The sequence below is a fragment of the Pelophylax lessonae genome (assembly GCF_965119305.1).
Source record: "Pelophylax lessonae genome assembly, chromosome: 2".
Lineage (NCBI taxonomy): Eukaryota > Metazoa > Chordata > Amphibia > Anura > Ranidae > Pelophylax > Pelophylax lessonae.
This window is the reverse complement of record NC_138769.1, coordinates 465,781,403-465,808,915: the sequence shown is the minus strand read 5'-3', so window position 1 is coordinate 465,808,915 and position 27,513 is coordinate 465,781,403. Positions and strand designations below refer to the sequence as shown.

General features: G+C 41.7%; 1 protein-coding gene across 2 annotated transcripts in view; it reads right to left on the bottom strand.

Annotated features, from left to right (window-relative positions):
- ADPRHL1 (ADP-ribosylhydrolase like 1) overlaps positions 1 to 27,513 on the bottom strand; it is a 60,762-nt gene that overhangs the window by 26,762 nt on the left and 6,487 nt on the right. For both annotated transcript variants that reach the window (XM_082245280.1, XM_082245281.1), the window contains exons 2-4: positions 22,925 to 23,089; positions 9,163 to 9,288; positions 2,662 to 2,802 (exon numbers count right to left, since the gene is read on the bottom strand). In XM_082245280.1, the coding sequence (XP_082101406.1) occupies positions 2,662 to 2,802; positions 9,163 to 9,288; positions 22,925 to 23,089 (432 nt within the window). The remainder of the gene's footprint in view (positions 1 to 2,661; positions 2,803 to 9,162; positions 9,289 to 22,924; positions 23,090 to 27,513) is intronic.

The window sequence follows — 27,513 nt, the reverse complement described above, 5'->3', positions numbered from 1 at the left end:
CATTTATACAGTAACAGTGCATATTATTTAGCACTGAATACTGTATTAGTGTCCCCAAAAAGTGTCAAAAATGTCAGTTAGGGTCCGATCTGTCTGCCGCAATGTCGCAGTCCCGGTAAAAATCGCTGATCGCCGCCATTACTAATAAAAATAAATAAATAAATAAAAAGTCCAAAAATCTATCCCATAGTTTGTAAACGCTATAACTTTTGCGCAAACCAATTAAAATATGCTTTTTGGAATTTATTTTACCAAAAATATGTATCAGAATACAAATTGGCCTAAACTGATAAAAAAAATTCATTTTAAAAAAATTGTATTGGGAAAGTTTTATAGCAGAAAGTAAAAAATAGGGCGTTTTTTTCAAAATTGTCGCTCTTTTTTTATTTATAGTGCAAAATCTAAAAACCACACAGGTGATCAAATACCACCATAAGAAAGCTCTATTTGTGGGAAAAAAAGGACATCAATTGTATTTGGGTACAGTGTCGCACCACCGCGCAATTTTCCGTTAAAGTATCGCAGTGCCGAATTGCAAAAAATTGCCTGGTCAATAAGGGGGTAATACCTTCCGGAGCTGAAGTGGTTAATGACATATGTATGTATAGGATGTTTGTCACCACAGACATCAGGAGTCCCATGTTGCTAGCCCGGGCCTCTGTGCAAATTGTTGTACAAACGTGCTACTATTATTTTCTTCTATTTTCAGAATATTTTGCCATAATGAGAGGGCTCTTTGTTAGGAAAAGAGTACAATGACAACATGTCACAAATATACAGTATATTGTGATGCAAAGCCTGGAAAGCTACTGTATATCAGGCAATAGAGAACATACTAAACAGTTTAACAACAGTTGTCTTTACCTCCTTAGGACACTGCCAGCATCCTCTCTATAAATATAGATTTCAAACTCCCATTAGGTGTGCTCAAATTGATTGGTAAGAAAGTCTGATTGATAGTCTTAAAGCGTAAATCCACTTTTGTTGAGGAAAAAAACATTCCCCTCTGGGTGATCTATGTACATTACAAGGTCTTTAACAAACTGTGTTGCAGAATCCTACCTTTTGTTATTCTGAAGAAATCATTGCGTGTTTCTCTGTGCCTCTGTGCTAAGTGGGTCAGATGGGAGAGGTTTCATAATTATCTATCAGCTGTGGCAGCTGCAGGGCTCTAATGAGGAAATCTGCTGGGTCTGCATCCCTTTAGATGTGTTCCTATTGGGAGTAACTCACCAAAATGACATTTTTATTGCAGGGGATGCCAGAAATCCGACTTGTATCTTAGGCAGACTTCTGGGAAAATTGGTGAACCAACCACACAAGCAGGAAATTATGTTTCTGGGGTGTGGTCAGTATACATTCTGTGTACAGAACAGCTCCAGGTAGCCATATTGCATGGCATTTTCAGAAAATTACAATAGCTGCAGATTGAAAAGGAAAGGTCATTTTTTATAACATTCAATTACAATATGATTTGTGTCGCAATTGTATATGCTATATTGTTTTTTCTTTATTTGCTGATTTTTTTCCCCACGAAAGTTGATTAGGATAGGAGGGTCAGTGGGCCCCCATCCAGGCCAAGAAATAGATGCCAGTGGGGTTCTCTTCCCCTTCTCACTTCAATTACAGGGAACAGACTTCTTCTTGCATTGTCCTTTTTATAAGACAGTACTGTATGTAATTGGTAATGTTGTGCTAGCAATAGGATATATTGGTATATTGTGAAACTGGGGGATCATACTCCAATGTTCGTATAATGTTTTATATACTATATACCCGGATTTCCTGACACTATGATGTGAATATTTTGTATTGTTATTGTCTATTCTTCATGCATAACTTTAAATAAAGAATTAAAAAAAAAAACAACAGTCGTAATTAAAGATTAAAAAGAAAAGGGGACGAATGGCCTCTTTTATTTATGGGGAAGTGGCAGGTGAGGATAGCTTAGAGTAAGGAATAGGCTGAGTTAGTGTTTAGGCAGATTAGAGCCTGTCAGATGAGAAGAAAGCTGATTGGCTATAGGGGTTAGTTAGTTTACCCAGTATCCAGGGAGAATAAGTCCCTTACCAGTTTGAGCCGGGTTTTTTCCCGCCTAGATGAGTTGAATCTGATTGGTCAGAAGAGTTCAAGTGGTCCTATTTAACGGGCCTCCTCACAGATGAATCGTCACGTCGCCAGTCAACAGGAGAAGGAAGAAGTCAGCCCAGCGGTTCCCCCCCCCACCCCCCCCTGTTTTTGTTTGTCGCGGTCAGTTTGTTATTTTAGGGTCACCTTCGGTCACAGCGAAGGGGGACGTTATTTTGTATTTGTGTTTGGATGTTTTGATATATTTATTTGTTAATGGCAACCTGGGTCGTTGGGACCGGGTTGTTTTTCTATACTGCTGTTTTATTCAAGTTTAAAAAGATTTATCGATCTTTATGTGTGAAATAATAAACGGCCGCGGCCTCTTTAATTCCAAAGTTGAAGTCTGAAGGTGTCTTATTTAATATTTTAAGATAAGGTTAAGAAATCCTGCCTACTGCCCCATAGAACTGGCCACAGCTTATTCAATAAAGCAGCACAAAAAGCAGCGATAGTGGGTTGGGTGTAGCAGTCCTTACACTGAATCCAAATTATTTTATTTACAAATGAAATATATATGATTGCTGTTCTTACCTGCCATGTGACGTATAGTTTTCTTACAGTACTCTTCAGCCATGGGGATCACCTTCATAAAATCTCTTCCCCACTGCACTAAGGGCTTTCCTTGAAGGGCGTATGAGGCAAATAAGGCAGCGCAGAGTGACCCCAGGAAACCTATATAAACAGTGTCTAATAATTAAAATGATCTCAGCATTATAGGATACACTTTATGTATATACGTTGACATGTAAATCATCACATACAGTACCTTCAATATTCCTCCAATCCTAAAGTTAGTTTATTCAAAATTACTATCTTGGAACAAGCACAAGTACCTCTATATTACTTTTCCCCAACCCACAAAAAAGCATACCATTTGCAATATCGCTAATGGTTTTGGATTCTGCTGTGTAAAACACTTTTTTCACCAATGGGAAGCTCTAAGTTTTATTCATTGAGCTGTTTGGGTAAAATTAGCTTTCTCTTCATTTGGGGGGTGTTGAAGACTTTTCTGGCACTTCGGATCGTTTCTTGGGCATGCCAGTGAAAAGGGTAAGCCGGAGAAACACCAGCGAGCAGGGGGAGGGGGGAGACGTCCCCTCCTGCCGCTTCTAAAAGAGATCCAGCAGCTAATAAGCCACTCGGACCGCTTTCATTAGAAAGCCAGCCACCGGCTGAAAAAAATGATAGCTTCAACCATAGCCCCAGTAAACCACTTGCAAACCGCAAGGTGTATATATATGTATTGCAGTCGACAAGTGGTTATTCTAGTTTGGTTTAGTGTCGGTTCACACTATGGCGATCCGACTTCGGGGGCGACCTGTGAAGTCGCGTGCACCACGACTTCGGCGCGACTTGTCAATGCAAGTCGCTCCGATGTCGCCCCAAAGTAGTACAGGAACTATTTTCTAAGTCAGAGCGACTTGAGTCGCTCCTATTAGAACAGTTCCCGTAGCACAGAATGGACTGCGACTTGTCAGGCTGACCAGTCGCCTGACAAGTAGAGGTAGTGTGAACCAGGACTTATTCTAATTTAATGTTTATGTATTTCTGTGTGTTTTTTTTTTGCATTTTATCGTTATTTATGAACTGCCACTTCAGATGTTTTTGGATGACTTTTTTGTTTCTGTGAAGCAAACGTAAGGTAACGAGGGACCATTTTTGGCAAAACAGGTCTAGAATAGTTGTAGGAAGCTTCCATAATCTACAGGAGCCATTCAAAGTCCTACTGTATCATCAGAAACTACTAAAAAATAAAAGCCTTATTTCGACTTCTATAGTGACTCCAATGTATGTTGCCAAAATAGTGACATTTCTCCCAAATCTCCTGATTTAAGGGAAATAAAAACACATAATTTCACTCATCCCTAACATTCTTTATCATATAGGGATTTGTTTGCCGTAGTAGTGAAATTTCCCCAAAAAAATCCATAGAGTTTTGCCAAAATTTCAGCTAAATAAAATCAGTTTGACCCATTCTTTATTCTTCTTCATGTATTTCCTTCTCCTCCAATCTTCCAATTGCTAGCGTACAAACTAAATATTAGATCAGGATTATGCCCACTGTTAAATTCATTATAAGACTGAGGGTCATTTTCAAATTACCACTTTACATACAAACATTTGTCCTGTGTAGCTTGTCACCAGTAACTAAAATATGTGTGTGTGAATTGTTTAACCACTTGCCGACCGCTCACTGAGCTGGTACTGCAGCAAAGTGGCTCGTTATTGTCCAGCGACGTAGACCTACGTCGCTGGATCCCGCCCCATCTCGGTGCCGGGCGCGCACCGCCGGAGGCTCGCTCCCGCTGTATTCAGACACAGCGGGAGTCGGGCCAGGGGAGGAGAGGCGGTGATCACCGCCGCTCTTCCCCGATCGTCGGGGATCGAGTGAGGAAATCCGCCCACTTGTGTAAACAAAGCGGGCGGATCTCCCATGTGACAGATAGCTGAACCTGTGATCTGTGTTTGTGTCACACAATCCCCTCCCCCCACACACGTCATCAAGCATGAGGCATACATTTAACCCCTTGATCACCAATAAAGTTAACCCCTTCCCTGCCAGTGTCATTATTGCAGTAACAGTGCATATTTATAGCACTGATTACTGTAGTAATGTCACTGGTACCCCCAAAAGTGTAAAAAATGTCAGTTAGGGGTCCGATCTGTCCACCGCAATATCGCAGTTGCGCAAAAAAAATCGCAGATCGCCGCCATTACTAGTAAAAAAAAATAAACAATAAAAATGACAAATCTTTCCCGTAGTTAGTAAACGCAATAACTTTTGTGCAAACCAATCAAAATATGCCCATTGCGATTTTTTTTACCAAAAATATGTAGCAAACTGGCCTAAAATGTTAAAAAATTTAGATTTTTTAATTTTTTTGGGGAATGTTATATATCAGAATGTAAAAAATATTGTTTTTTTTTTTCAAAATTGTCGCTCTTTTTTTCAAAAATGAAAAATCGCACAGGTGATCGAATATCACCAAAAGAAAGATCTATTTTTGGGGAAAAAAAGGACATAAATTGAATTTGGGTACAGTGTCACACGACCGTGCAATTGTCCGTTAAAGTAATGCAGTGCCGAATCGCAAAATATAGCCTGGTCAGGAATGAGTGAAAATCTTCCCTTCTTAAAGCAGTTAAAAATTCGCTCATTGAGGATTTTCTTGTCAAAGACATGTAGCTTAATACATTTTGCCCTAAATATATGACAAAAATTGAATATATTGGATGTTTTTTAATTGTCAAAGTAGAAAATGTCAATTTTTTTGCAACATTTTCGCTCTTTTTTTATTAATATCGCAAAAAATGAAAAGCGCAGAGGTGATCAAATACCACCAAAAGGAAGCTCTGTTTGTGGGGAAAAAAGGATGTAAATTTTGTTTGGGTATGGCGTTGCATGACCGTGCAATTGTCAGTTAAATTCGCGCAGTGCCAAGTTGCAAAAAGTGGCCTGGACGTAAAGCAGGAAAATCCTCTGGTGGTAAAGTGGTTAACCTGCCAATACGTTTGTCATTTTAGCCAATACTGGTAGCCAATCAGACTCTGCTGCATTAAGAAAATGCGTAAAGTGAACTGACTGACAGTAGGAGAGAACAGAGTGAGCGGAAGGATTACTGATTACTTAATTACAGAGATTTCCTCAGAGGCATTCTTCATAATCTAAAAAGGTTTTTTATTTTTTAATTGTCAAGTGATTTGTGATTGGATATATCTGCAGGAAAAGTAAAAAGGTCTTTAATGTCGTTTTTTACTGCTACAATAATTTTTTTTCTCATTTTAGTTGCTTTTTTATTTCCTGACTCCTGTCATAAGATATTCTGTCTGACTCTGCATTTAGTGAATGATTTAACACAGTAGGAGCTTTAACTGGAAGGAGATATCCTGCCAGAAGCTCTGTAATTGTATGTGCCTTGTAACCTGCTACTCATAAGATGTGCCAAGCAGGAGATTAAAAGATTTCTTGTCAAGCACGTGTTTGGTACATAATATTTTTGTGCAATGAGTAAGACTTACTTTGGCCTGATTTAAATAAAAAATGTATAGACATGCTTCAAGAAAAATAGTAATTGTATTAATTAGGGGAAAATGTATATCTTATTATACATATTCAGTATAAGCACAGTGGTTTAGTACTTCTGCCTTGCAGAATTGGGGTCTTCCTTTTGAATCTTGGTCAGCATACTATCTATGTAGTGTTTGCATGTTCTCCCTATGCTTATGTAGGCTTCCTCAATGTACTTCAATTTCCTGTTACTCTTCAAATACATGCTGGTAGATTAATTGTAGGTGTTCACTCTCTAGTTTTAGTAAATCAACCACACTAAAGCCCCGTACACACGTACCGATTGTCGGCCGTAAATATTCGGCCGACGACCGATCGGCCGATTGTAGGCTTGTTAGTATGAAGTTAGCTTCCGACAGCCGACAGCGCATTTTCGGCCGAACAGAATCTGTTGTGCAGGCATTAAAATTTTTGTTGGCCAACACCAGAACGGCCGATTGTTCGCCAGTCAGTACAGATTTCGGCCGACAGACAGCAGATTTGCAAGACTGGGCATGCTCAGAAAAGAAAAAAGACAAGGAAAGTTAACCATCACATGACATCACTTCTGCAGTCGGCTGTTGTTGGCCGACAAAATTCTTGTGCAGTCTTTTGCAGTTTTCAACAGACACGACAGCCCGGGGACAAAAGACGGCCAATCGTTCGGCCGACGATCAGTACGTGTGTACGGGGCTTAAGTGTCTTCGCACATACAGAATTCATGTAATTGAAATGTAATTCAGTGACCACTTCTCACAGGAATAGTGAGCAGAATCCCAAAGACTACTTACCTATAGAAGGTAAGTGACAGTCCAGGCTCCATATACTTTGCAAGCCCAGGAGATGCACCTCCTTTACCCCATTCATGATAGTTATCCTAGAAATGGCAAATTATACACCACATAGATGACAGCACATAAGATGCTAGGCACGTCTACAAGACCTCTATCCCTGAGGAAAGACGTTATGTAGGGCATGTCCATTTTCAAGAATCTAAAAATAATTACCAGGACTTTCCTTCACTTTGGAAGGATTTCCTCACACTTTCTTTGTAGCTATGAGACAGGAAGTGAAGAGAAATCTCCACAATTATAACCCTTCCTTATCTAAAATGAAAACAAAAAAAGTTTTGCCTCCAATTCAATTTTTTTAGGCTGGGATAACACTGATGCGGCCGCAGGTCACAGCAGGGGGTCCGGTGCATCCCTGTTAACCTATTCAGGTGCAAATCAAGCCCGAATTTTTGCCTGAATTGTCCCCTGAAACTGAGCCAAAAATGCACAGGACCCTTTCCAAATGCGAACCGCGGCGGCCCCGAAGCTATGTGAACCGACTCCATTGAGCCGTTTCTCCATTGAGCCGGTCACGCTCTCCTCTCATGCGAATTGGATGCTGGGAAACCCGCATCCAATTCGCATCAGTGTGAACCCACCCTTACACAAGACAATGATGTTAGTAAAGTGAACAGAGAACATTTTCATTGTAAATTGTTGGTTCTATTCAAGTTCAAATTTTTTATTGCTTAATCTCTCCTGCAGTACTGGCAAAGTATTTTTATTACACCATAAAGTACGCCTTCAAGACATGTATGCCTTACACCAAGGAGCAGCAATATTGCACCTATTAGGGGTTGTTGTGTTGATGTACTACAGTTTGTGATTATACTAGATGATTTATTTAAGAGTTAATAAAGTTAATGTTCTAAAGTAGTGATGGGTTCACTATTAGCCTATGTTGCAGGTTGTCTTTTAGAATGATCAAATTGTAGTCAAATGAATCCTTGTGAATAGGTTGGTGATGGTAGTCCAGATTTTCCAGTTTCTGCCATGCATGGTAGTCTCACATGCTGTGGTAACATGGATCTCTTGACGAGTCCCACTGGTTGTATGTGGAAGAAGGAAGCATGTAAAAGTCTGGAGGATAGTAAATGTCTGTAGCTTTCCTGGCATGGTTCAGCTTTCCTTGCAAAGTGAACAGCCTGTTTTCTTTTGTAAATCAACTCCTATGCCTCTGGGGTTCTGCGTGGCCTGCCTGCTCAGCCGCTTATTCATCGTAAACCTGAAAGAAACACTCAGGGAGGTTGAGTTATTAAAACTGGAGAATTCAAAATCTGGTGCAGTTGTGCAAGCTTCTAACTTCAGCTTGTTCAATTAAGATTTGACAACAAAAAAAAACCTGAAAGCTGATTTGTTTCTATGCAGAGCTGCACCAGATTTTGCACTCTCCAATTTTTGTAAGTCAACCACTGAGGCTGCCATTTCTGACCTTTTTCTGAAAATGCTACTTGTCCAGCTGATATTCTGATTTAATACTTTCTGAGTCATTGAACTTGAGTATATTGGGAAAGTCAAAGAACTGTAAGTGCAAAAGCTCTAATCTGCATATTTGTGACTGAAAGTATTGAAGGAAAAGGGTGAACATGAAAGTCAATATCTTTTTCAGAAGAAGTGCCCAGTTACTGCAACCTCATTTTTTTCTCTCATGACAGATTTCCTTTTCATTTCCTTTATATAACTTTTGTGTCATGCCTACTTGGTGACAATGTCCAATCTAGACACGAGGCCTCTCCTTTGCTGGAAAGAGCTAAGCCGTAAACTGTACCCAAGCATTAAGGGCAGAACCTTAATAACCCCTTAAAAATCACAAATGGATTCATTTGAGCTTAGCAATGTTTGGTGCATTAGTTCCATGGTATTATACCCTTGACTTATAGGGGAGGATTTACTAAAGGCAAATAGGCTGCTAGGCAAAGTTGCACTTTGCAAGGGAATTTGTCCCATTGCTTAATGAATGAGCTGAAACTCTCCTGACTTACATCATCCAATTATGTGCAAGCAAAAATGCTGTTATTGTATTTTCCTTGTACATGATTGGATTTTGTTTCAAAGTGAAAATTTACCACATTCACATTCTGAGGCAAAATCTCTTTTAAAGTAAATAGCCTATTTGCCTTTATCAAATCAACCACACTTAGAACACATTACCTGTTGGATGGTTATGAGTCATCCTCCCACATTCAATGCTAACTTCAATCAAGGTCTCCAGCCTTTCTGGTTTCCAGTATTTCATCCCAATGCACATGGCCTTAGTTGCTGCTCCAAATCCTGAACCTAAAACAAACCAAAATATACTAGTGAATTTAAATGAAATCAAGGCAAAGAAAATGCCTACATTTAACTCACTCTACCTTTTATGAAAGTGACTGTAAAGGTTTTTTTTTTTTTTTTTCTTAAATAATAAACATATTAAACTTACCTTCTCTGTGCAATGGATTTGTACAGAGCAGCCCTGATCCTCCTCTTCTGGTGGGTCCCCCAATGGCGATCTTGCCTTCTGAATGCCCCCAAACCAAGCCGCTTGCTATGGGGGCACTGGGGAAGGCTCAATCCCTAACCACACTCTGTGTGTCTATTGACACATACAGTGTGGCTCGGGCCTGCCTCCAGCTCCCTCGTCACTGGATTTGATGCCTCCTGCTGCTCTCACTGAATCCAGTAAGGAGGGAGAGAAAGCAGTGCCGCTGCACTTGGGCACAGCGCTGGCTCAAGATCGTGCTCAAGAAAGTATTTGGGGGAGGGGCAGGGGAGGAGCTGCATGTAAAAGGTTTTCTACTTTAAGGTACAACCTTGAGGCTGTAAAATATATGTTTCGTATATCCAAGTAAAAGCCTGGAAATAAATCTAGCCCCCCCCCCCCCCCCAAAAAAAAATGCTTGTGTTATAATTCACACCCATAGAACAAGCATGTCTTTGTAAATGGGCTAGATTTATATATGTACTACTTATTAAAGCTGAACACTGTATACAAAACACCCACAATAATGTATTATACTGATTATGTAGTTTAAAATAATGTTAGTATAAGTACTTCAATCTGCCTTTGTTAGTTTATTGCAATCACGTCACAGTAGGATAGGAAAATGCTGCAGTGCAAGCTAATCAAGGCTCTATTGATTTGCACAGTGCTGTCGTCCTAACATCGTATAAGAAGGGGTAAACACAGAGATGTGCTGCTGTTTATTGTCCAATAAACAGGTTGGGGGCAAGTAGGTGATGCCACTGTATTTCTTAATCATAACAAAGAAATGGTGTCACCCTCTGCGCTATGCAGATTTGTGTGCATTTTATTTGCAGGTGAAACAAGTTAAGAAATATATCTAAACCATTAATTTAGCTGTTTGGCCAGAGATCAGCTTTACCGCCCAGTAGTAGCTACTGTATTTTAGTTTATCAATCAAAACCAAGTGTAGCACCCTCCCAGGTGGGTGCTAGGCAAACTATAAAGGGGGCCTTGTCTGCTTATCAGATGGGCCTTGATTGTTCAGCTAGGCTGTCATGTGTTCCCAAGTGTGCCTGTTGAGCTTGGGGAGTCTCCTTACTGTGTCCAATGGGGGCTCTCATTGGACATTGGAGGAAACCTGACCAATAGCACACCATGGCTTGTATCTATCCCACAGGGCGGAATATGCCACAATACATCCTGGTATGGGGTATAAGTCTGAGGTGAGTACATGACAGAACGTCTTTGGTGGGAAGCAGAGTCCCAGGAGGAGGGTGACGGCTGTCTCTACTCTTGTCAGCGTGAGGAAGGTGTCCTGGGCGGTCGGCCTAGAGGACAACAGGTTGAGCTGAGCTGCAGAACGGGATCCAGTGTGCTGTGGACCAGGTGGAGTTGTTGGGGCGGACGTTTCCAGGAAAGCAGTGTCGTGCGTACTGTAAACTGCCCAGGGGTCTGCCTAGGATAGGGGACCACTCCGGAAGGTCAGAGGGATCAAGGAGCCAGTAGAGGAGGCTTAGAAAAGGGGGTGCCAGAGTCTAAGCCCTGAAGAGAAGTGTGTAAAGAGGGTGCCAGTGTGGGCCCCAAAGAGTTAAGAGTTGCAGAAGTGTTTACAAGTAGCTACCTCAGCCAGGAGGGCTAAAGAGAGCAGTACAAAGGACTTTGTATCACCGGGAGTGTCAAAGTCAGTTCAGTGTTAACAGACAGCAAGTCGGCGTTAACAATCGCCAACCAGCATTGACCGGCTTTCAGCCGGCATCAAGTCAGCGTCAAGAGGCATTTTTCTCAGTTGTCCCATTACTTTGTGAATAGTTGAGCCAGAGGAGTATCCAACTCATTCCCTTCTCCCATCCAAGTTCCTAAATAAATACAAAACCCAAAGATGCTGGACTGTTTCCTGTCTCAGTGCTCACAGTTGGAGAGCATGCTTAAATGTGTTGTTGTTGCTAGCGGTAACCCTGGCGGACCCACATCCAGCAAAATGGCTGAGAATCCTGCTACACAAGAAATATTATAAAGTACAAAGATCCTTACATACTCTCACATATCACTAAATTTGGCAACATATCAGGCTCTTCCACCAACCTGGACAAGTTAAGAGCCCTATACCTACCTAGCTGTTTTAGTTTATCAATCCAAACCAAGAAATATTATAAAATACATATATCCTTGCATACTCTCACGTATCACTAAATTTGGCAACATATTAGGCTCTACCACCAACCTGGACAAGTTAAGAGCCCTATACCTACCTAGCTATTTTAGTTTATCAATCCAAACCAATAAATATTATAAAAATGCATGGATTCTCACATACTCTCACCTATCATAAAATTAGGCAACATATGAGGTTCAACCAACAACCTAGAGTCAAGAGCCCTATACCCAGGGCTTTTTTTTTTTTTTTTATCGGGAACGCGGGGGAATGCAGTTCCGGCATCTTCAGCACTGAATGTATATAATGGAAACTGGTACTGGGGTATGCTGGAGGGTCTATTGTTGCAAGGGTGGATCTATTGTTGTGGTGGTATTTTGTAACGGTGGTCCATTGTTGCTTAACCACTTGCCTACAGTGCACTTTCACCCCCTTCCTGCCCAGACCGATTTTCAGCTTTCAGCGCTCTCACACTTTGACTGAGAATTACTCAGTCATGCAACACTGTACCCATACAAAAATTGTGTCCTTTTTTTCACACAAATAGAGCTTTCTTTTGATGGTATTTGATCAATACTGGGTTTTTTATTTTTTGTGCTATAAATAAAAAAAGACTGAAAATATCGTGAAAAAACGCATTTTTCTTTGTTTCTGTCATAAAATTTTGCAAATTAGTCATTTTTCTTCACAAATTTTGGCCAAAATTTATACTGCTACTTATCTTTGGTAAAAATAACCCAAGTAAGTGTATATTATTTGGTCTTTGTGAAAGTTATAGAGTCCACAAGCTATGGTGCGAATCATTGAAAATTGATCACACTTGATCACACCTGATGTACTGAAGGCCTATCTCATTTCTTGAGACACTAAAAAGTCAGGAAAGTACAAATACCCCCCAAATGACCCCTTTTTGGAAAGTAGACATTCCAAGGTATTTAATAAGGGGCATGGTGAGTTTTTTTGAAGTTGTAGTTTTTTCCCACAATGCTTTGCAAAATGAAGATTTTTTTTTTTTTTTTTTACAAATTGCCGTATTAACAGGTTATTTCTCTCACACAGCACATGTATACTTGCAACTACACCCCAAAACACATTCTACTACTCCTCCTGAGTATGGCGATACCACATATGTGAGACTTTTTCACAGCCTGGCCACATACAGAGGCCTAACATCCAAGTAGCAGCGTCCGGCATTCTAGGAGCATAAATTACACATATAATTTCCTGACAACCTATCGTACTTTTGAAGGCCCTGGAGCACCAGGACAATGGAAACCCCCATAAAATGACCCCATTTTGGAAAGCAAACAGCCCAATGTATAATTTTTGAGGCATAATGAGTCTTTTGAATATGTAATTTTTTTCCACAAGTTTTTGGAAAATGTGGAAAGAAAATGAAAACACATTTTTTTTACACAAAGCTGTCCATTTATGCAATATTTCTAACACATAGCATGTACATAGCAAAAATTGCACCCCAAAATACATTCTGCTATTCCTCCTGAGTATGGCGATACCACATGTGTAACACTTTTTCACAGCCTGGCCACATACATAGGCCTAACATCCAAGTAGCGCTTTACACAAAGTTGTCCATTTATCCACTTTAAGACTGGGCCTATTTTTGACGCTTGGTGTTTACAAGCTAAAATCATTTTTTTTGCTAGAAAACTACTTGGAACCCCCAAACATTATATATTTTTTTTTAGCAGAGACCCTAGAGAATAAAATGGAGATCGTTGCAATATTTTTTATTTCACCATATTTGCGCAGCAGTCTTCCAAATGCGATTTTTTTGAAAAAAATTCACTTTTTTGAACTAACAAATAAGAAAACAGTAAATTTAGCACAATTTTTTTCCATAATGTGAAAGATAATGTTACGCCAAGTAATTAGATACCCAACATGTCATGCTTCAAAATTGTGCATGCTCACAGAATGGCGCCAAACATTGGTACTTAAAAATCCCCATAGGCAACATTTTAAAAATTTCTGCAGGTTACTAGCTTAGAGTTACAGAGGAGGTCTAGGGCTCAAATTATTGCTCTCGCTCTAACGATCGTGGCGATACCTCACATGTATGGTTTGAACACCGTTTACATATGTGGGCGGGACTTGCGTATGCGTTTGCTTCTGCGTGCGAGATAACGGGGACAGGGCGCTTTAATTTTTTTTTTTCCTATTTATTTTATTTATTATTTTTTTTATTTTTACACAGTTTAAAAAAAAAAAATGTTTTGATCATTTTTATTCCTATTACAAGGAATGTAAACATCCCTTGTAATAGAAATAGGCATGACAGGTCCTCTTTATTGTGAGATCTGGGGTCAAAAAGACCTCACACCTCACAATTACACTAAAAAAGAAAAAAAAAAAAAAATTGTTGAAAGAGGAAAAAAAAAAAGAAAAAAAAAAGCGGCCCTTTAAACCGGTTGCTAGGCAACGTCTTTTGACGTAGCTCCGGTCCTCCAAGACCATAGAGTTGAGTGAGGGCCATCTTGCCCTCACTCGACTTCCTGTCTCTGAGGATCCGGGACCGGATAGTTTTCCCCGCTGCCGGCGGGTCCGGTAAGCTGGGAAAACAGGAGGCAGGAGGGGGGGGCACCTCTTCCCCTGCACCGTTAGGGTAATTCCGCGGTGAATCCGCCACTGGGACCACCCTTATCTGAAAGCCGACCGCCCGCCGTTTCAAAAAATACCGGGGTTATGGGGGCTATCTGCTGCCATAACCCCAGTATTTAGCTTTTAATGGCCGACGCATATTGTCGTTAGGCGGTCAGTAAGTGATTGCATGTATATGGCAAACAGGTGACGATGACTGATGGGGTGACAGGTGATGATGACTGATGGGGTGACAGGTGACGATGACTGATGGGGTGACAGGTGACGATGACTGATGGGGTGACAGGTGACGATTGATGAGGTGACAAGTGACGATGATTGATGGGGTGACAGATGACAATCACTGACGGGGTGACATGTGACGATGATTGATGGAGTGACATGTGACGATCACTGATGGGGTGTCAAGTGACGATGATTGATAGGGTGACAGATGACGATGACTGATGGGGTGACAGGTGACGATGACTGATGGGGTGAAAGGTGACAGTGATTGATGGGGTGACAGGTGACGTGCGATGGTCACTGATGGGTGACAGGTGACGGGCAAAGGTGCACGGCGGTACTGATGGCAGTCTCTGGTGACCGGTGAACTTTAGGCTATGTTCACATGTGAGCGTAGCGATCGCGGGCAGAATCACTGCGATTCTGCCTGTGATCCAGAAATCATTGCAAATTGCGGGGCGCCTGTGCGTTGCCCGTGATTTGCAATAGCACCCCAAACGCTGTGTGATGTTGCTGCGATTTCCACCTGCCGAATCTCGGTAACATAACGCAAACAACGCATGACGCCCCAAAGAAATTCTTGTACCTTTTTGGGCGTCATGCGATGTTTGCACGATGTTACCGCGATTCGGCAGGTGGAAATGGCGGCAACATCGCACAGCGTTTGGGGTGCTATTGCAAAAAAACGGGCAACGCACAGGCGTCCCGCAATTTGCAATGATTTCCGGATCGCGGGCAGAATCGCAGTGTTCTGCCCGCGATCGCTGCGCTCACATGTGAACGTTATGGGTGTCAATTTCTGGGCACTGATGAGGTGACTGTTGGGTGACAGGTGACATTGGGGGGGGCTGAGGACTGTGTGTGGGGACCTTTATTGGTGTGATTTTTACATTTACAGGTACACAGAGCAGTAACTCACTATTTCTAGCTCTTCTCCCCTCATACTGGAAACTGTATGAGGGGAGAAGAGCTAGTAACAGTCAGTTACTGCTCTGTGTTTACATTTTGTGATCGGCTGTGAATGGATTCACAGCCGATCACTTAGTAAACAGTCACTGTCAGTGACTGTTTACTACCGCCGGTGACAGCTGTGTTCCTACGGAACACAGTGCCACCGACATGACCGCGCTGCACGCTCCCGATCGCGCATGCGCGGTCATCTTCCGGGCTCCGCTATTGTGATCGGCTGTGTCATTGGAACACAGCCGATCACGTGGGAAACAGCCATGCCTATTGGCTGTTTCCCCCCTGCCGGTGACCGGATGTGTCCCGGGGACACGCCGACACCGGCAGTGCACGGTGGCGCGCCCGCGATCGCGCGCCTGCCCTGCATTTCCTGCGGACGTCATATGACGTCCGTCCAGGATAATAGCCGCACCGTCCCGCCGTCATATGACGGCGGGCGGGTGGTAAGTGGTTAAGGGGTATCTATAACTGCTTGGGTGGGGGTTCTATTGTTGCTGGGGTGGGATCCCTTGTTGCTGGTTGCAGAGGATCTATTTTACTGTTTTTCTTGTTATCAATAACAAATCCCATACAAGATGTTTAGCGCCACAAAATTATACTTGGTTCTATACTATCTAAAAGGGCTGGTACTGGGAGTGGGGTAGGGGGTGGAACCAAGGGACGGTCCTCAGAGATGGGAAGGGGACAGGGACAAGGAATGACAGAAGGGAAGGGGGAGTTCCTGCACCTGTTCTCTGAGAAAAAAAAAGCCCTGCCTCTACCTAAAAAAATATACCAAACCTGAATGCAGTACATCCTACCCCTTCAAAGATAAAATCCCAAATTTGGTTTATATTCCCAAAACCCTTTTGAATCATACCACACCAGCATTCTTCCAGTGCTTAAAGTGGGCTGATTGAAAAATAAAAATGAACAGATTCCCCCCATCCACACAAGCAAAGTAGATGGAGGACTCACTGTACTATTGCATTTTCACAGAATACACTGTTTGGTTAGAGCCGCTGTTCAACAAAAGCTTACCAACATTCTCGTTCGACAGAAGCCAAGCTATAGATTGACTTCTGTTGAGCAGGAATGGCCATACAAGGATTTAAATTCGTTAGGTCCCTGCTGAACCATAGGTATAGTTTGATAGAAATGGTGGCATTCCCAAAAATACTTTACATCATACACCACCAATTACACTAAAAAACAAACCTCAAACAAATCTGTCAGGCATTTTGGGGATTCATCTGGGCTGGAAGCCATGCAAGAATTAGCCTACACATTTTCCAACAAACAATTAGAATTGAGGTCTCAATCTCTTGGAGCTAGAATTCTACAATTTAGCAGCAGTAACTGGACACATTTAAGATCAGATCCATAATACAGACACGAACATGGACACTACATGCTACACCCAATATAAGCCTTTTGTACCTGCTCCATATGCACCAAGAACTCTTACCCTTGTAAGCCATCTCAAACATGCTTTTATACATTTTGTTAGGCAGCATGGGATAAAATCAGAAGCAAACATAAAGCTAATAGTCATTCTTTACTGTCCCTCCCATGGGGTAATAAAATCAGAATGCTTCACATTTCTCCAAGCACATTCATATATTTTGAATACCGATACCCCCCCCCCCCCCCCCACACACACTGATTGGTTGAGTCCCATATATCACATGCTTGTGGAAGCCAAACCTGAAAAAAATTGATATAGTAGGTGTATGCACGTTGCCACAAACAACTAGACTATCATAAAAGTACCACTAAAATTGAATAAATGGACTCAGTATTACCCCACTAAAAACAACAGAAGATGTTTTCACCTCTAACATTCTGAAAAGCTGACCCAGCAACTCACTGACCCAGCAACACACAGAGAGATAATGTTAAAAATGCAAGTATACACCTCACCACATATATTCTAGCTAATGGGCCAATCATCTAAGGGCCTAAATGTAATCACTCGCCAGGTGATTTATATTACCTGTAGTAAAGTGAACTATCTGCCATTAACACCATGAGGCAATATTTAGCATATTGGGCTTACAGAGAACAAGAATAAATAAAGGTTGCAAAAAATGACTAATAATCATATCTCTAGCTGCCACAAAACCAATTCTGCATAGGATATATCCCAAGCCTCAAACACTTAGGTCATATTTATAAAGCACTGAAACTGACTTTCTACAAACATAAATACTTCATAGTGCATGTGTTTTAATGATTGATTTACAACCAGAGAAAGTTTAGTGAAAGTCACTTTTACTGCTGCCTTAAAACTCTTTTTGGCCAAAAATTTTCATATTTAAAATAGTGTAACAGAAATTACCTTATTAAAAGAAACTCAGATCCACAAGTTCTTCGAAATTGGGAATCTTTCATTGATATTCCTTCAAACTCAATGAGATAGAAAATGATAAAAAAAAACCCCTTGGAAACCTTATGGCTTGTCATCAGAGTAATCTTCCAGGAACCCCTGATTCAAACAACATAAATGGAACATAGATTCTATTCCTTTCTACCTTTTCTGGGTGGAGTGGCTTTAGGTTCTGGAACGCCTTAAACTACAATGATACCTTACCCAAAGCATGTTTTCAGTCATTTCTATATTAATACTCTCAACAACACTCTGTACGTCTTGCATTATTTCGTTATTTCCCAATAAAATTGTTTTATGGGAAAAAATTTGGTATTTTTTGAGATAATGTGGGTATATGTAACTTAAAGGCTGGATTATGTAATCATTCACAGATAAAAATGCATATATTTCAGGAATATATACAGCTAATAAATCTATGTACACGGGTGGGCTCCTTGTCATCTTATAGAAAATCTGTCACATTTGAAGCTAGATTGAAGACATGAAAAAATACCAATTAATGCTGCAACGTATTCAATAAAAAAATGCTAAATGTAGGTTTAAACAAAATAGTACTTATTTCACCATGGTCACATGAATGGTTAAGTTTTTGGGGTTGTATTCAATATGTGCAAAGAGAGATCAAACACATACTTATAAGTATAATATTTAACAAAAGTAATGACAGAGAGAGACAGACACAAATAATATTAGAAAATATAACAAGACTACTTCACTAAAGATGCTGTTTCCACCATGGGTCCCTCCCATTATATGGTATGGCACAGAGAATCAGAATCAGACACATGCCTGATGGCAGCTTTGAACTGAATGTTCCTAGTTACAACTGTAGTCTATAGGATTTGTGTGTATAGAATGGCCAAACCCTGGCCAACTCCCCTTAGAGCAAGATGACCTTTTAAGGACCTGGTCATTTTGTAATGGCATTCCTTTAGCATGAAGTAATTTAGGGTAACCAGACTAACCAGGATATTAGAGGCTTTCTCAGGTAATTGTGAAGCCAACTTTAATAAGGAAATATGAAATATGCAATTTCCTCATCAGTACTGTAACCACTTCTGGACCGGAAGGTTTTAACCCCTAATGACCAGGCCATTTTTTGCGATACGGCACTGCATCAATTTAACTGACAATTGCGTGGTTGTGCGACACTGTACCCAAACAAAATTGATGTCCTTTGTTTCCCACAAATAGTGCTTTCTTTTGGTGGTATTTGATCACCTCTGAGATTTTAATTTTTTGCGCTATAAACAAAAAAAGAGTGACAATTCTGAAAAAAAACCCCAATATTTTTTACTTTCTATTATATAACATTCACAATCAAAGAAATGTTAAAATCTAATTTTTTCATCATCATTTTAGGCCAATATGTATTCTGCTACATATTTTTGGTAAAAAAAATCCCAATAAGTGTTTATTGATTGGTTTGTGCAAAAGTTATCACATCTACAAACTAGGGGAAAGAATTATGTAATTTTTATTTATTTATTTATTGCTAGTAATGGCGGTGATCAAAATTTTTAGCAGGACTGCGACATTGCGGCAGACAGATTAGACCCCTAACTGACATTTTTTACACTTTTGGGGGGACCAGTGACATTACTACAGTAATCAGTGCTAAAGAATATGCACTGTTACTGTACTAATGACACTGGCAGGGAAGGGGTTAACACCAGGGGCGATCAGAGGGTTAAATGTGTCCCTAGGGGGTGCTTTCTAACTGTGTGGGGGATGGGCTTGTTGAATGAATTCAGAGACCTGTGTTCTTAAATAGGAGGAACACAGGATCCCTGTGTTCATTGCTGACAGAACAGCGGTCTGCCATGTTTACATTAGCAGACCGCCGTTCTGTTTCCACGGGGAGCGATTGCGTGTGCCCCGGCAGACACCGTGGCCCCTGGACCCACTGATTGGCTCCCCCTGTGGCCAATCGGTGCATGCACGTGCCCCCACTAGCGGTCCCGCGAAGCAACATATAGGTACGTCGTTTCACGGGACAGAGCTGACCTGCTGCTGTAAAACTAGGGTGGCTGGTCGGCAAGCGGTTAATTAGTCCTGATATCAGCTTGTACAACATTAATCATAGTAGGATAAAGGAGGCCAGTACTAGGATCCATTCAGGCTTTGCCTCAGTGCACATGCACAGGACATGAATGTGCAAATAGGATTACTGTGCTGGGGCTCCTTTATTTTCCAAAAAGAAAGCTAGGGGTGTGTTCTTTAACAAACTGTGCTGTATGGCAGGGAAGCCTAATCATTACATTAGCTGTACAGAGAGATGTTTATGTGTATGTATTATAACTAAGTATTTATTTGCTTGCCCGAAGTTCGGCTTTAAGGAAGTCTGATCTACCCCCCCCCCCCCCGGCCACTGCCCATATGACAACAGCTTTGAAGGAGACAGCTGATTGGCTTGTGATTGGCTGCAAGCACTTTCCACAGATAAGCAATGGCAAGAGGAATGTAGAAGAAGGAGGGATCATGTCAGCTGAGACAAGCTATGAATCGGCTATCTTCATGAAAATTGTTGTCAGATCAGCCACAGCAGGAGGAGAAGAGGGGCAGGTCAGACCTCATAACTATAGTTAGAAAGCATCTGTGATGGCACGCTCGATCTCAGCGGTCATAAGGAGCTCCTGCCCCACAGATGGCCCTGTGATTTTGTGCCATGCTGTGGGAGTTCCCCTGAAAGGAACTTTTAATATTATTATAAAACTAGACTTTACCACCAAAATCTTTCTCCATGGAGGCTTCTAAGCCTTATTATTGTCTATTAACATCTATATATATATTTTCTCTGTTTTCAGATTCCTTCAAATCTGTGTTTCTTTTTAAATATACACATACCAGCATGTCAACTTACCTAGTATATCATCTCTAATCACTGGATGTGATGTTCCAATATAGTGGATTTAGGTCCCTATGTATGCTATAAATAAAATTATGATATACAGTACTTTTGTAGTAGTTTTACTACCATTATCTACTATCCCTTATTTACTACCGATTTGTTGGTACTGGCCACCCTGGCATTGTGGACATTTGTGTGGGTAGGTGATTTATTCATAAATCCTCATTGTCTCTAGTGTGACTTTATCTATCTTTATATAAACATAATATAACTTTGTATATACTTAAAGGCACTGACTTTTGCCCTTTATGAAACAGTTCAACCAACATACTGAGCCTTTTCAAATTGGAAACATGAACAAGTAAAATATCTCTTCATTAAACTCTATACATCGGGTATGGTTGACATTTTTGGAGGGGTATGTGCAAATTTCTATATATGCACATTATATCTGTTTATAAGATGTCCCTTTTTCCTTTAATGACATAACTTAATCTAATGCCCTTTTGGTCTTTTATATGTATCATACACTTCTATTTCCTCATAATAGAAGACATTGCTGGAAGAAGCAGAGGAGATACTTGTGGGAGACTTCACCTTTGGCCACAGAGAGACATCGCCCAGAGTGTGGAGACCCAGGATTGAGGAGAGGCACCTCCATAGGAGTGTATATACAAGCCCTGCTAATTCTTATATCTGGTAAGAGGCTGAACCTCCCATTCGAGTGATTCACTTCTCCTCCTGAGTATTCACTTCACGTCTGAGCTGATATTTACGCCCTTGAATCCTCTTTCTTCTGGTAAGGGGCCAGTCCCCAATACGGTGGTGGGATCTATCTGCACCCGACAAGTCTGAGTGGAATTTTTCCTTTGGATCTCTCCACATCCCTTTTGGGAATATTAATTGCAACTTGATGCACCTTTTCCCTGTTTTTCACCTTTTGCAGTGGTGATACCACTTGAATTTTGTGTTACAACTCTGTTGAGGGTCGTTTTCTTTTTGCACGATTGTTATATCATTTACTTTTCACTTAAGTGTAAATTTATTTACTATGTTATCACAATTAATCTGAGTGAATATCTACCACCACCTACTTATACACCTTTTTGTACACAAGTGTATATTTGTCTACAACGTTTACACAGTTCTTCTACTGTACATTATCACGGTACACACTCCAGAAGCTTGATTTATGCTCACTATAGTGTCAATTTGATTTTTGACGCATATCAATTTAGCGCACCTGATTTTTTATACACAGTTTCATCCCCATTTGGTTCTAAGGTTGCAGCTTTATTTGATCACATATCCTGCGCACTTTTTTATATACACAGCTATACTAATAGCTGAGCCCCTTTGTCTGCTGTCACATCCGCCCATGAAGACTAGTTTCGATGCCCATTGTCTGCCTTCTGTCAATCCTTTTCATGAACCCATTGATAAGTGCCCAGGCACTACCCCTAGTAAGTTTATTTCTTCATTGTGTATACCCTCATATGTTGTCACTTTAATAATCGTATGTCTTCCTATTATAGAAACATTTTGTGGTGTCTTACCCTTCAAACTCCTGAAGAAGTGGGAAACCGCTAAACTAGTTGAGTACTGACCAGAAGTGTCCTTACAGTTCTATGATACCATCTTACTGTTTCACAGCATTATCCATATTTGGTGTGATTATAGATTATAATACAGCTTGGTCAGAATATTAAGGTGCAATTAGAACCAAATTCTTTTAATGTATATTTTCACTTTGTAGTAATATTTTTGTCTTGCTGCTATTTTTTGTAATAAATTATGTTTAATTTTACGCCTTGTTATGTGTCTATTGGTACCAAGAAAATCCTCCAGCTCCTCCCTTTCCCTTGATACTATTTACTATGCAATTTAGGATATAGGTACCATTTTAAGTACAACATAATACCCAATAGCACAAAAATATTTCCAATATAGTTAGAAAGCACTTAGCAGCATTGGACAACATACTGCATGTATTGTGTCCCATGGCAGACATAACTGTAACAAAAATGTTATAATGATGGATCTTTTTTAAGCCTCCATGTAGCACAGAATGTTGCAAAAAGTCAAATTTTCCATGCACGTTTTGGTATCTTGCATGCATACAAATTAACATTATTAGAGGGTCTTTTACATAATGTGACTTTTCATTTAATTCCACCTATTTTATTAAATCTGATGCATATAGATTACACACTGATCTAAGTCGTAACTATAAATAGAGAGATGTGTAACTAATATAAATAACAGTTAAGAAAATCAGACCTTTTTCATTGAATGGGGTATGCCACGCAAGTAGGTAGTTATCTGGCTTTAGCTGAGAGCATCCTTCAATGGTTGCTGGGTCTGGTCTCCGTCCCTGTAGTCTGTCCACAGCATCAACATACTGCTTCACCATTTCACGATAAAGGTCTTCCAAGCACCAGTAGTCTGTAGTGAAGTAAAAACAATATCTAACACAACAGTATTAAGAAATATTTAGTCATTTGACTTAACTAGAATATTAGAGTTTAAAAATTGACACATCTATATACTGAAAGGTGACAGCTAAATGAGACAAGCATGACATATAGCAGCATTGCTATTTCAGGCAGCAGTGACACTTAGGCTATGTGTTTAATAGTGGGTTGTTTGCAATCACAAAAATGGTTGAAGAAAAACACTGGCAAAAAAACAGAAATCATTTTCATATCCTACGCATTAATGTGCTGTCTAGCTGTAGCCAGGTCTCTCTCTGGCTGTATAGTGCATGCGTGGCCTCAATGTACACAGAGGGCAGATGGCAGCACAGAGAGATGCAAGTATTTACTAGTAATTATTTATTTAAAGAATCGGGCCTTAGGCTGAGAGTACATGATTGATCAAGATGGTGGATTTCCTCTACTTTACAAGTGCTTGGTACCCCACAGTGGCGGCTGGTGCTCAAAATTTTTTTGGGGGGGGGGGGGGGGCGCAAACAGAAAAATGTAATAGGCATTGCTTTGTGGCAAAAAACGCTGTAAAAAATTGCATGACTTTGAGGTCGCAAAAGTGTGAAAGGGGCCTTCGGTATTTAAGGTATAGTGTGCCCCCTTTCAATGCAGAGAGACCAGCGTGCCCCCTTTCAATGCAGAGTGACCAGCTTGCCCCCTTTCAATACACAGTGAACAGCGTGCCCCCTTTTAATGCACAGTGACCAGTGTGCCCCCTATTAATGCACAGTGACCAGCGTGCCCCCTTTCAATGCACAGTGACTAGCATGCCCCCTTTCAATGCATAGTGACCAGCGTGCCCCCTTTCAATGCACAGTGACCAGCGTGCCCCCTTTCAATGCAGTGACCAGTGTACATGCCCCCTTCAATGCAGTGACCAACGTACCTGCCCCCTTCAATGCAGTGACCAGTGTACATGCCCCCTTCAATGCAGAGATCAGCGTACATGCCCCCAATGCAGAGACCAGCATACATGCCCCCTTCAATGCAGTGACCAGCATACCATTCCCCCAATGCAGAGACCAGCATACATGCCCCCTTCAATGCAGTGACCAGCATATCATTCCCCCAATGCAGAGATCAGCGTACATGCCCCAAAGCAGAGTACATGCCCCCAATGCAGAGATCAGCGTGCGTGCCCCCAATGTAGTGACCAGCATACATGCCCCAATGCAGAGTACATGCCCCCAATGCAGAGATCAGCGTGCGTGCCCCCAATGTAGTGACCAGCGTGTGTGCCGCTAATGCAGAGTACATGCCCCCAATGCAGAGATCAGCGTGCGTGCCCTCAATGTAGTGACCAGCATACATGCCCCCAATGCAGAGTACATGCCCCCAATGCAGAGATCAGCGTGCGTGCCCCCAATGTAGTGACCAGCATACATACCCCCAATGCAGAGTACATGCCCCCAATGCAGAGTACATGCCCCCAATGCAGAGATCGGCGTGCGTGCCCCCAATGTAGTGACCAGCATACATGCCCGCAATGAAGAGTACATGCCTCCAATGCAGAGATCAGCGTGCGTGCCCCCAATGTAGTGACCAGCATACATGCCCCCAATGCAGAGTACATGCCCCCAATGCAGAGATCAGCGTGCGTTCCCCCAATGTAGTGACCAGCATACATGCCCCCAATGCAGAGTACATGCCCCCAATGCAGAGTACATGCCCCCAATGCAGAGATCAGCGTGCGTGCCCCCAATGTAGTGACCAGCATACATGCCCCCAATGCAGAGTACATGCCCCCAATGCAGAGTACATGCCCCCAATGCAGAGTATATGCCCCCAATGCAGAGATCAGCGTGCGTGCCCCCAATGTAGTGACCAGCATACATGTCCCCAATGCAGAGATCAGCGTGCGTGCCCCCTTACCTACCTGGAGCAGCAGCGGCGGCGGGCGTCGCGTCTCCACAAGTCATTCCAACTGCGGCGGCGGGCGGCTTCTTCTGAGTCCCGGTGACCAGCGGCGTGACTCCACGAGTCCTTTCAGTCCCGCCTCCTCCTCGGCCAATGGCAAGGGGTTTGCCTTGCGGCAAATCAGGAAGCGCGTATCGGACTATTGTAACCTCTCTTATCCAAAAGATATCCCCACAAATTTTATTTGTGTAAAACAGGGAGAATCATATCCATAATGTAACTCAAATGTATTCATGAAAAGAAAAATGGTGATGCAGAACTATTCCTTGTCTACACAATCTCAACTTGAATTTTCCTGAAGGTGTCACAATGAAATGCCGAAAAGGGCACAGAAGCTCTGCACTTGCTAACCGCCCTATAGCAGTTTCACTGCTACAGGGTAACCACTGTGCGTAGGATCACATATATACAGTATCTCACAAAAGTGAGTACACCCCTAACATTTTTGTAAATATTTTATTATATCTTTTCATGTGACAACACTGAAGAAATTACACTTTGCTACAATGTAAAGTAGTGAGTGTTCAGCTTGTATAATAGTGTAAATTTGCTGTCCCCTCAAAATAACCCAACACACAGCCATTAATGTCTAAACTGCTGGCAAAAAAAGTCAGTACATCCCTAAGTGAAAATTTCAAATTTGGGCCCAATTAGTCATTTTCCCTCCCCGATGTCATGTGACTCATTAGTGTTACAAGGTCTCAGGTGTGAATGGGGAGCAGGTGTGTTAAATTTGGGGTTATTGCTCTCACTCTCTCATACTGGTCACTGGAAGTTCAACATGGCACCTCCTGGCAAAGAACTCTCTGAGGATCTGAAAAAAAGAATTGCTGCTCTACATAAAGATGGCCTAGGCTATAAGAAGATTGCCAAGACCCTGAAACTAAGCTGCAGCAAGGTGGCCAAGACCATACAGCTGTTTAACAGGACATGTTCCACTAAGAACAGGCCATGGTCGACCAAAGAAGTTGAGTGCACATTCTCAGCGTCATATCCAGAGGTTGTCTTTGGAAATAGACGTATGAGTGCTGCCAGCATTGCTGCAGAGGTTAGAGGGGTAGGGGTCAGCCTGTCAGTACTCAGACCATACACCGCAAACTGCATCAAATTGGTCTGCATGGCTGCCATCCCAACCTCTTCTAAAGATGATGCACAAGAAAGCCCACAAACAGTTTGCTGAAGGCAAAAGACAGGGATTACTGGAACCATGTCCTGTGGTCTGATGAGACTAAGATAAACTTATTTGGTTCAGATGGTGTCAAGTGTGTGTGTAGCGGCAACCAATTGAGGAGTACAAAGACAAGTGTGTCTTGCCTATAGTCAAGCATGGTGGTGGGAGTGTCATGGTCTAGGGGTGCCTAAGTGCTGCCGCCACTGGGGTGCTACAGTTAATTGAGGGAACCATGAATGCCAACATGTACTGTGATATACTAAAGCAGATCATGATCCCCTCTCTTCGGAGACGGGCCGCAGGGCAATATTTCAACATAACGACCCCCAAACATACCTCCAATACTACCACTGCATTGCTAAAGAAGCTGAGGGTAAAGGTGATGGACTGGCCAAGCATGTCTCCAGACCTAAACCCTATTGAGTATCTGTGGGGCACCCTCAAGCGGAAGGTGGAGAAGCGTAAGGTCTCTAACATCCTCCAGCAAAGTGATGTTGTCATGGATAAGTGGCAACCTGTGAAGCTCTGGTGAACTCCATGCCCAAGAGGGTTAAGGCAGTGCTGGAAAATAATGGTAGCCACACAATATATTGACAATCTGGGTACAATTTGGACATTTCCACTTAGGGGTGTACTCACTTTTGTTGCCAGCGGTTTAAACCTTAATTGCTGTGTGTTGAGTTATTTTGAGGGGACAGAAAATTTACACTGTTATACAAGCTGTACACTCACTACTTTACATTATAGCAAAGTGTAATTTCTTCAGTGTTGTCACATGAAAAGGTATAATAAAATATTTACTAAAATGTAAGGGGTGTACTCACTTTTGTGAGATACTGTATACTGCACTTCCAGGTAGGGTACGCGAATGCACGCCGGTGGCAGCTCACTCCCAGCAGGAGCCAATCAGCGAGTACTGCGGCTTCGATGTCCATTGGCACCTACAGTTCATCAGTCACAGGAACAGAACTGCAATCTGCCTTTGTAAACAAGGCAGACTGCTGTTCTGACAAGAGGGAAAGGGCATGGATCCTGTGTCTCTGCAAAGCAGGGACTAGGATCCATGTCTTCTCCTAGTAAAAGCACCTCAGAAAAACCCTGGTCAGGAACACAGTTAACCCTTTGATCGCCCAGGTTGTTAACCCCTTCCCAGCCAGTGTCATTAGTACAGTGACGGTGCATATTTTTTAGCAATGATCACTGTATTAGTGTCACTGGTTCCCAAAAAGTGTCAGTGTCAGAATGTCTGCTGCAATATCACAGTCCCGCTATAAGTTGCTGATTGCCGCCATTTC